The sequence below is a fragment of the Daktulosphaira vitifoliae genome, unplaced genomic scaffold (genome assembly GCF_025091365.1).
Source record: "Daktulosphaira vitifoliae isolate Bord-2020 unplaced genomic scaffold, ASM2509136v1 Scaffold_24, whole genome shotgun sequence".
NCBI classification, from domain to species: domain Eukaryota; kingdom Metazoa; phylum Arthropoda; class Insecta; order Hemiptera; family Phylloxeridae; genus Daktulosphaira; species Daktulosphaira vitifoliae.
In genome coordinates this window covers 36,644-47,555 of record NW_026099595.1, presented here as the reverse complement: position 1 = coordinate 47,555, position 10,912 = coordinate 36,644, and the positions used below count along the sequence as shown (strand labels likewise).

The 10,912-nt window shown below is 26.5% G+C and overlaps 1 protein-coding gene and 1 long non-coding RNA gene across 3 annotated transcripts; one reads left to right on the top strand and one right to left on the bottom strand.

Moving 5' to 3' along the window:
• Positions 1–4,528: 4,528 nt before the first annotated feature.
• Positions 4,529–6,937, bottom strand: LOC126908861 (uncharacterized). 2 transcript variants are annotated; one of them, XR_007704849.1, is made up of 4 exons: positions 6,575–6,937; positions 6,222–6,342; positions 4,830–4,883; positions 4,529–4,721 (listed from the first exon to the last, which is right to left on the bottom strand). It is a non-coding gene; the product is annotated as an uncharacterized LOC126908861 (long non-coding RNA). The 2 variants fall into 2 exon arrangements; XR_007704850.1 differs by having other exon boundaries at positions 6,469–6,590.
• A 1,398-nt stretch (positions 6,938–8,335) lies between these two features.
• Positions 8,336–10,906, top strand: LOC126908864 (zinc finger MYM-type protein 5-like). Its single transcript, XM_050691181.1, has 5 exons — positions 8,336–8,495; positions 8,776–8,895; positions 9,254–9,392; positions 9,655–10,294; positions 10,464–10,906. Exons 2-5 carry the CDS (start codon positions 8,778–8,780, stop codon positions 10,482–10,484), a joined length of 918 nt encoding a protein of 305 aa, XP_050547138.1. The 5' UTR covers positions 8,336–8,495; positions 8,776–8,777; the 3' UTR covers positions 10,485–10,906.
• Positions 10,907–10,912: the final 6 nt, after the last annotated feature.

The following is a 10,912-nucleotide window of genomic DNA, read 5'->3' as shown; positions in this document are numbered from 1 at the left end:
TTTTGTAATAGAATTAGCAAGGAATGTAGTATTGGAGGATATGTATACTAAATTATTTTTTAATGAGGTACTTTTAATTAACTTTTTTGCATTTTCTACTGAAACGGCATCTATTTCGAGTTTTGAAATTACATCTTCAATGACACTAAAATTGTCGCAATAATATGCAGCAGCTTGTAACCAAGTACCCCAACGAGTTATCACCGGCTTTAGAGGAAGAGGTGTTTGAGGATAATTTTCTTTAAATATATGTACACAACTGGGTGCTTTCAGGAAAAGTTTTTTAATAGTTGATATCAAAAAATCAACTTCGGGAAATTCTGATCTTATTGTTTCTGCGACACGATGGAAAGCGTGTGCAAGGCAGGTCACGTGAATTAATTTAGGATAAAATACATTTAAAGCTGTTCCAGCTTTCACCATATAAGGTGCTGCGTCTGATATAAATAAGAGTACTTTATTATGCAAAATACCATTCGGCCATAGGATACCCAAAGAATCGTTGACAAAACGAGCAACTGTTGAGTGGTTACATTTTTCAAGAACTTCAGTATTTAATAAATATGGCTTTGAAGCACAATATGAATTTAACTTACCAACAATTATATTTCCTATGTACCTTCCTTCTACATCGGTGGTTTCGTCCATGGAAACCCAGATAGGTCCATTTGAAATATTTTTTCTTATATCATTCAAAGTTTTCTCGTATAAGTCAGGTAAATAATTCTTCCTTAGAGTGCTTGCATCAGGTATTTTACTGCTTATGTATTTTTTGAGAAATTGACGAAAATTAAGATTATCGAGTTTTCGCAATGGTATATCTGCTTTAATTAAAGCTGTGCATAAGTCATTGTTGAAAGTTGATTTACTGGACGATGAAGTGCATGAGGTGATGAATTGTTGTTTTTTTTTTGTCTTTCCGAGTTTATTTTCTTTATGAATTGCGGTTCCTATGTGTTGTGTAACTTGAAAGCGCTGAGAAGTTGATACGGCTTTATTACATGCATCACAGAACAAAATATTTGAATCGCCACGAAACATTTCGTCCGGAAAATCTTGTATGTACTTCATTACGAGATCTCTTTTTTTAGGAACAACTTTCGGCATTTTCAATTAAACACTGATGCAACTAAAAACTAAAAATACGAAAAAAATAAAAAAAACACGAGGACACCTTTACAACGTTTACACGACTTATAATGAAATGAAATTACTTTTGACGAAACGTATACAACAATGTATCACACTGCCGGCGAAATACAATAATATGCGATAAGTTATCGCCGATAACAATATATCATATGTACAATAGACTTTACCACGAAAAAATATTTTTAGCCATAGATTATACGATAACGTGTTGCGGACTGTGGACAGTCGCAACTTACGACGATTAATAGCGGGGGCTTGACTAGAGAAGATGACAACACAAAATATAAAACGGCGATAAATTGCTAATTTATTAAGTAGCTGAATATTTAACAAAAATATGTAATTTAAGTAAATTATGTAATAATATGTAAGTAAGTTTAAATATGTAAAAATATGTAACATCAACCATAGCTTAAAATAATCAGATAGTCCTGTAACATATTTCTATAAAGAAATCATTCAATTTTTATTATTTGTGACTAATATGTAAATACATACTAATCCGCACCCTAGTAATAACTTAAACTAATCATTAACTTAAATATCATAAACTTAAATGAATCATTTGACGTATCGTTGAAAAAAGTAGGTCTAGTGAGGGTTGGCAAAATAAATTGTAGCCACAAAAGAACCACATAGTAAAATAATTTTAACATGAATATCAATTTCTTCTCAGGAGGGGAAACTATAGAGATAAGATCCTTTATATTTATTGAAATTATTGAATCTAAATGAGATAAATATCAAATGATTTGAAAATTCTATTTTAACTCAAAAAAAAAATGCAAAATTTTGGTAGTCACAGACGGATGTGAACCTCGTACCCTAGACGTGAAAGATTTTGATGTTACCCATTCGGCAACTGTTCGTTGCTTTCTGTTGCATGATAAAATTGGCTATTTAAGCTAACTCAAATTTAAAAATTACTTTTTCGACTACAACAAAAAAGTAAAAAAATTTTAATAAGTATAATTTCATATGTCTCATGAACTTTATTCTATGTCAATGATATTATATAATATTCATGAAAGTCAGTTTATTCCCCTAATAAGATATTTTAAAATAAAATAAAATACAAAACCCAGAATTTTAATAAAAAAATAGCATATTTTTGAATACGGTAGCCTTTTGCGCATAGAAGATAGGTCGTCGGGACAAATTTTTTTTTTCATTTAGTAGTACATAAAATAAGCTTTAATTTGATTTATGTTTAAAGGACGCAGTATATCCGGAACATTTTCAAAAATTAAGTTGAAAAAGTTAGTTTTTGTAAAAAAGTTGCTATTTTAATTCCCCCCTGTGAGCAGAATAAGTGTTAGATTTTCAAAAAAAAATGATATCAAATGAAAGGAAATTACCTAAGGTTTCAATATAAAGAAATATTATTTTGATTAGTTAATATTTAAAAAAGTTAAGGGAGTTTTAAGTACAAAAAACATTCCGATAGAAGGTGATTTTTATCGTAAACATAACATTTTTTTTTAATTTCGACAGCCATTTGCACATAGAAGATAAGGTGTCGGGACAAATTTTTTTTTTTCATTTTATAGTACATAAAAAAAGCTTTAATTTGATATATGTTTAAAGGACGCAGTATTTCCGGAACATTTTCAAAAGTTCAGTTGAAAAAGTTCTATTTTTTATACAATGTTTCAAAGTTTGAACCCCCCCTATATAAGGGGAAATTGTCTAATTTTAATAAAAAGTATGTCAAATGGAAGATGTACTTATAATGTATTTAGAAAAAAAAAAATTGTGCTGATACATACATTTTTCGAAAAGTTATAGCATTTTTAGTTGAAAATTAAAAATCGAAAATTTTAACACAAAAATAGTGTTTTTTTAACTACGGCAACCGTTTACATGCAGAAGATAAAGTGTCGGGACAAATTTTTTTTTTTCATTTTATAGTACATAAAATAAGCTTTAATTTGATATATGTTTAAAGGACGCAGTATTTCCGGAACATTTTCAAAAATTAAGTTGAAAAAGTTAGTTTTTGTATAAAAGTTTCAATTTTAAATCCCCCCCCATGAGCAGGCTAAGTGTTAAATTTTCAAAAAAATTATATCAAATGAAAGGAAAATATCTAAGGTTTTAGTTTAAAAAAAAATTATGTTGATTTGTTGATTTTTGAAAAAGTTATGGAAGTTTTAAGAAAAAAAAGTGAAAAAAATGACAAAATTTGTCGATTTTTAAATTTGTAATTTTTTTGGATATTTCCCCCATTTGCGGGGAACGAGGGAAAATTTTTAAATTTTTAAGGGTAATGTCTTCAACTAGATACAATTTGTGATCTTTTGACGTATTGTTAAAAGAAATCGGTCCAGTGAGAGCTGAGAAAAAGTAGTGACAGACAAAAAAAAAAAAAAAAATAAACACATCATGGTAAAATTAATACCTTCTCAGCTTCGCATCGAAGCTAAAAAATTACAGGTAATTATATTCTTATCATTTTTATTATCTGAACAATTGCCTATCTTAATATGTTAAAGTTGAGCAATTTTAGACCAAATTTTCACTTATTTAAAAATACGGTATCCTCATATTTCTATACTGTCCAATTAATCAATTTTTATTGACTAAGACATAAACAAATAAGATAGCAATTATTTATCAATTGGTATGGAACATTTTCCTGGACATCTATTTATTTATTTTTCATTAAGGATAAGACACTCATTTTCTCTGTAACTATTGAAAATATTTAATTTTTGGTAAGGAATATATTGTTTGATTCAAAAAACTCTGCAATAATATGTAGTAAAAACAAGATTTTTTTCATCCCTTCAAGGTTAAAAAAAATTAACTTAAGTATTTTTAAATAGGAACACATATTTTGAATTTAATAAAATGTTTGAGTTTTTAATTTAATAGTAAATGGCATTTGAATTTTTAGTATAACTTTATTTGTTTATGAGATATAAACATCTAGTTTCAAATTTTTGAGTTAATTATGACTATCAATGGATATACTTTATGTATTGTCAGTTAGTGTATTTATTAACTCATAACATTGTGCCTTAATACCTTATTACCGTCATAACAATGCTGTGAGTTAATAAATACACTAACTGACAATACATAAAGTATATCCAGTGTTTAAAATCTTTTACCAGTAAGATCAGTCATAGACTTTGTGTAATTAAATCATATTATTTAAAAGCTTGAATCGTTTTTGTAAGTTTTATATTATATGAACTATATGACGTATAGTGTAAATCGTATACGTATTGCACTTAATACCAAAATCAACGTTGGATTACTTGAAATATTATTGCATTACAAAGTATGTAAGGTAAGTATAATTTAATCTATGCTTTCGAACCTCCAATCTATTGCGTAATAAACCATTGAAAATTAATAAGAGAAACAATTAATGAGAAAATAAAAAATATTTAATAATATATAAAAATAATTATACTATATAATAATTATTTTTTAATTTTATTGTATTATAGCTTCTGGAGCTGCCGTCGCCGCTATTACTGAAGCCGCCACCTCCGTTGATACTGGACCCGCCACCTCTGCTGATACTGGAACCGCTACCTCCGCTGTTACTGGAGCCTCTGATACAAAACAAAAGAAATCTATTAGAAATTACCATACAACTATAAGATAAGAATCTTATTATTGAACGACTTATATCAAGCCATAAAGTTAAAAATTATAACCACCTTTCTTGGGGCACTCTATTTCCTTATGGCCGATAGCTCGGTAAAAATTGCAATCTGAAATTGATAAAATAATTATTATTATCATTTTAATATAATAACTTAAAATTTTCAGCAAAATGATAATTAGATTTAATATTAAAAGAGTTGTCAGTTTAAACAGATATGTCCAGTATAACACATTTTATCTTTAATTGTTAATTATTAAATTAATTATTCAGTTGATTAAATTATGTATAATTGATTGAAGCATTTGAGTTTTTGAATTTCTATAATACATAAAAGTATTTAAATTATTTCAATTGTGTTTAATACTATCAATTTATTACATTTAATAAAATTTATTAAATTAGATAATAAATATTGCTATTTTGCTTTTCATTATACAATACACATTATAAACTAAATATTTAAATAAAAAATGTCATCTTATTTTTTGTTATTTATTCGTAAATTCAATGAGGTAGGTTTGTAGGTTAATTTATTATTATCATATAATTGAGTATTCATAGGTTCAAAATAGTTTTATAACTTTAATGTTTTTAATAGTAAAGTTAGTCAATCACTCTGTATAAGTAACACTATGTTAAGTTGATAAAAATAAATCATTAAAAAATAAATAATACCATTTTCTTTTACTTGCATCATAAATTTTTCCATTTAATTAATTAAATTACTAAAACATCTTGATTTTACAAAAAGAAACTATTTAAAAAAAATATGATAATTATATAAGTGATGTTGAGACTTATTTTACAAAAACACTTAACTGACAAATTTAACATTATTTTTCATTATTGCATTATTAAATGGTTGTGTGCTTCACTAAAGCTGTCGTTAAAACAGGTGTAAATAAAATTGGAAGTTAAATAAAAGAATAAATTAGTTTATTCTTATTAGAAAGAATTTATCCATTATTCAATACTTCTCCAACTATTAAAAATCAATTTACTTTAATAAGAATTAGTCAATTGTGGCCAATATTATTTAAAATATTAATTTAAAACTAAAAAATATTAAACACAAAAATTACTTAAAAAATTTTAGTAATATTTATTTCAAATTTAATAATTCTCATATAGTGTAATGTTCTTCTTTCTCCTCTCGTTTATCCCAACTACTTGAATTAAGTATCTATTTTTCAACTAAAAATCTTAATCCTGGCATGATTTAATATTATACTAATTTTACCGCTGTAGGCTCCCTAATGGATGTTCCTAGTCAGGAACATGATATGGAACTTTTCTCCTTAGTTCAACTGTAGTTGACTGGTATTAAACCAACTTTATTGTATTTAATTGTAATTAAAATAAATTTATTTTTATTGTAGTTAAAACAAAAAATTTAAGTAATTGAAAGTAAAATACTTGTCGAATAAAATGTATAAATACTTACATCCTCTAAAAACTTTAATTTTCCAACCTCCTCTTCTTACTCCTCCACGTCAATCGCGTACACCGCGACTGCCATCGATTACTATACCCTCCCTCGCGTAATTATTTAGATATATGTTCATCTAAAATACAAGCATTCTTATTAATTTGATAGATAAAAATAGACATAAATTTCTAAAAAAGGCAGTTAAATTATTGTAATAAATAAAGATTAGTTTTTAATATAATTCTTTAGTTGTTTTACTTACAGTTATATTTTTACGAATATAAAATTTGATGATTATTTATTTATAATTATTGTATGATTTTATGAGATTTGTAATTTTTATATTGATTAAATTATTAAAAACTTACATAGTTACAAGTTATAGTATAAACAGCAACTAATACATACATAAAATGTATACATGTATAAAAAAATATATGCTACGTATTGTTTGAAGATGTAGTAATATAGCGAGGTGTAATATATATAGAAGTAATAAACACTTTTACGATTTTAATAACAACTATACTATATTACAACGAACTAACAAATAACAGCGAGAGACGAAGCGCGTTTAAGACAGAGTGCGTAAGTGATTGACTGATCGATTGATTGATTGGAGCGACGATCTTGCCCTTAAATAGTCAGAGGAATCTTCTAGAGGCGGCGGCGGAACTCTCTAGAACATTCGACCGCCACACGCTTATGTAGAGCGACGAATCTTCTAGAGGCGGCGGTGGCCGAACATTCTAGAACATTCGACCGCCATAGTAATTATATTTTTTTATAATAGACTAGTTATCCTTTGTATTTAACCACATTTTATTACATTATTATTAATATCAATAAAAAAAAATGTTGGTAAAATAAAAAATTTGCCTTTATAAATAAGCTAGAAAAGTTTATTTTAAAGAAAAATCTTAAAAGCAGCAGTGTATTTTAAAATATTCTCACTGGGCGACTAAAATGTCTTTTCCTCAACATAAATATCCAGTTATGATTATTACAAATTTTATTTTAATTCATGTGTAATTCCCAGTTAGTATAGGAAAGGCCGAAAATAAAATTAATTAGGCCACAAAATAGAATCGTCGAAAGACATCAAATTTTTTTTATTTTACAAATAATTTTTTTTTTCATAATTAGTATAGTTGAAAGTACAATATAAAAATTTATTCTAATTTCAAAGGTAAACTAACCGTTTACATGGGCATTATCAAATCACATTAATTAAAACGTCCTAATATTTATAGATAATATGAATTTTATTATAAAACTAATTATTTATTTATATTCATAAAAAAAAGGGCATGATATAGTGCAAAGGTTTATTCGAACATCGCCTTAGCACTTACATTCAATTACGCTATTTGCTATTAGTTCCCGGATGGGTGACCAACGAGAACAATGACAAACACCTTGTTCCATGATGAGATTGTATCAGGTCGACATCCGATATAAAAATTATGTCAAATCGTAAGATAGAGCTAACCTCAAAAAGTTGGAAAAGAAGCTAAGGAGATGATTATTATAATCCTATTGGAATATCATAGAAGCAAATAGTGTTTTGAGCTTCGGGTGCGAAAGTTCGCATATTTTTTCTTGCTGTGTGAAATGCAGGCCCGTATTTAAGGGAAGGCTCGGAGGGGCAATTGCCCCTGGCGGCAATATTAAAATTAGGTTTAGGGGCGGCAAAATATTGAAATGGTCAAAAATGTAAAATTTATTTGTAGCTCATTTTACCTAATGAGTATAATCATTGATTATAGATAGAGATTATAGATATTATATACTATCTATAATCAATGGTATAATACAAAAATATAATATATAATTAGTATAATAAAAAAATAACTATAATAATATAATTATACCAAAATAGATTTTGAATGTAGAATGTACCTAATAAAGTTCTGATAAAGTTTTTATTCGTTATCAACTCGAATGTCAATAAAATGCTTTGGGCATATTGATGTTGTAAACATATGATTCGTATTTAGTTCTACGAATCGTAGACTATGAAAAATACATACTAAAAATAGAAAATATACAATTGGGGTATTCCCATGATATAAGGAGCTACGAAACTACGACTGCCGATTATTGACAATTTACACTACTATTAAGTATTATTATTTATTATAATATTATCGATAACAAAAATCAAAATACAATTATTAGTGCATTATTCATGAACGAGTACTGACGTGGTGTCGTGGTCTGTTAATCAATCTATTTTAACTATTAATTAATATTATACATTTATACTACGCGTGTATATTCAAAACAGTAAGTATTATAATTTATCATTGATTTTAAAATATTATAAAACCAATAGTATTATATGGTATTTAATATTTATATTGTAGTAAAGACTATTATGATTAATTATTTACAAAATGTTAATTGTGCTTTAATTCTAATAGTTAGAAAAAAAACAATTATTGTTCTTAAGAGTTGCGGAATATTAGTTACGATATAATTTTTCTCATATAAGTCACGAATTTACATTTTGAATAGGTCGGTACATTTTATATTTGTAATAATGTTTTATACCTATTTTACTTAGTTATGGCTCCAAGAAGAAATAGGCTTAGTGGGGCTGAATACAAGAAAATAGCTAAGCTCAAAGAATTTAATTTGAATAAAGTTGTTCAAAAAACTATTAAAATCGACACGATGTTCAAAAGTAAGTATTTTATTTATGTTCACTGTAAAGTAAACTAATAATAATATGAAATTTATATAAACACATAATAAGTTTAATTTTTTTTTTTTAAGAAATCAAATATTATTACACCAAACCAATCTTAATTATTATATTATTGCGGAAATTTAAATAATTAAATATAACAATTGCTTAAAAGTTAAATATTATACTCCAAATTATATGAATTTTCTTATTAGGTAGTTTTTAGTTATTTCATTATTATATAAATCAGGTATTCAGATATATCGAATAAAAAAATGTGTTGTATTTAAACTATGGTTAAACACAACTAGTATTTTTATAATTTTTGATTATATCATTATATATTTCTACTCAGAGTCAGGTATGGTTAATAAATCTACTGAACAACGTCAAGCTGGCCTTACAACTCTTTGTAATAATTTGGATACAGAACCTCCATGCGTGTCAGAGCATATAAATATTTTATTAGAACCAAATTCTACTGATATACCTGGGTAAAGTTAAAACACTGTAATTAAAATTATATTTTTTAAATAAATTCTTACTTTACTTAGTTTTTGACGATTATCTTCATTAGACATTTTTAATTATTTTATTAGAATTAATTTTATACAAAATACAAAATAATAATAATAGGTAAAATAAGTAAAAATTTATTAGGTTAAATATTCTAATATATTAAATGCATTTATATGTTATTCTTATTGTAACTATTTCTAAATTAATAAGTAATTTTCATTTTTATTTTTATTTAAGATTGGATCCAGCATTGTGGAGTATAAATGAACAAACGAGGCAATATATCTGTAAAAATGGATTTAGCCAAAATCTAGATGTTAAATTTACAGCTTCAAAAAGATTGTACAGAGTTGTAAAGAAACGGCATTTCCGTAACTATTTTAGATATCTGAATATAGATTTTTTCAAAACTGTTTTAATCAATGGTGAAACATGTCAAAGAAATTATTTATCTTATTCTGAGAGTACTGGGTCAATTTATTGTGTTCCATGTCTCTTATTTGAGAATAAAACTAATTTTTCAAAAAAAGGATTTTCAGATTGGAAACACCCTAAAAAAATTTCTTACCATGAAAATTCACCTGAACACAAACTATGTTCTTATAAAATGAAAGAACTTGCATCAGATTTAAGTAAAATAAATTCAAAACTAATACATCAAATAGAAACCGAAAAAAAATATTGGATAAGTGTACTAACCAGGGTTTGTTCGGTTATTAAAAGTTTGGCAAGTCATGGATTATCATTTAGAGGTGATGTAGAAAAATTTGGATCATCTACTTCAAATACTGGAAATTTTATTATGATGATGGAATTACTTGCAGAGTACGACCAGTTCTATCAGAACACATATCTAAGTATGGTAACCCTGGCAAAGGTAATACTTCCTACTTATCATTTTCTACTTATGAAAAGTTCGTTAAAGTCATGTCTGAAAAAGTCATTAATACCATAGTTGATGAAATTAAATTATCGAAATATTTTTCTATCAGCATAGATTCCACTCCAGATATATCACACTCTGATCAACTGTCTTTCGTTATCAGGTATGTGCTATCAAACGGTGAGCCAATTGAAAGATTTATTGGTTTTTTAGAAAATGTTGGACATAAATCAGAAAATCTAGCAGAATCAGTTTTATCAGTTTTAAAAAAATATAATTTAGATGTTTGTTATTTGAGAGGTCAATCTTATGACAATGCTAAAAATATGTCTGGTATTTATTCAGGAGTTCAAGCAAGAATAAAGCAAGTTTCACCATTAGCTGATTTTGTACCATGTTCGGCACATTCTTTAAACTTAGTCGGATCGTGTGCTGCAAATTGCTGTAAAGAAGCAAATGATTTTTTTCTTTTTATTCAAAATATATTTGTATTTTTTTCTTCATCCACACATCGATGGCATAAATTAAGTCAATATTCTATCTCAACTGTAAAAAGTTTATCCACTACACGATGGTCAGCAAGAGAAGACGCTTGCCATAGCTTAAAAAAAA

Excerpts from the sequence above, each read along its gene's own strand:
- LOC126908864 (XM_050691181.1), top strand. The coding sequence starts at position 8,778 with ATGGCTCCAAGAAGAAATAGGCTTAGTGGGGCTGAATACAAGAAAATA. Across the intron at positions 8,896-9,253 it reads AATCGACACGATGTTCAAAA|AGTCAGGTATGGTTAATAAA; the intron begins GTAAGTATTTTA and ends ATTTCTACTCAG. Across the intron at positions 9,393-9,654 it reads AATTCTACTGATATACCTGG|ATTGGATCCAGCATTGTGGA; the intron begins GTAAAGTTAAAA and ends TTTTTATTTAAG.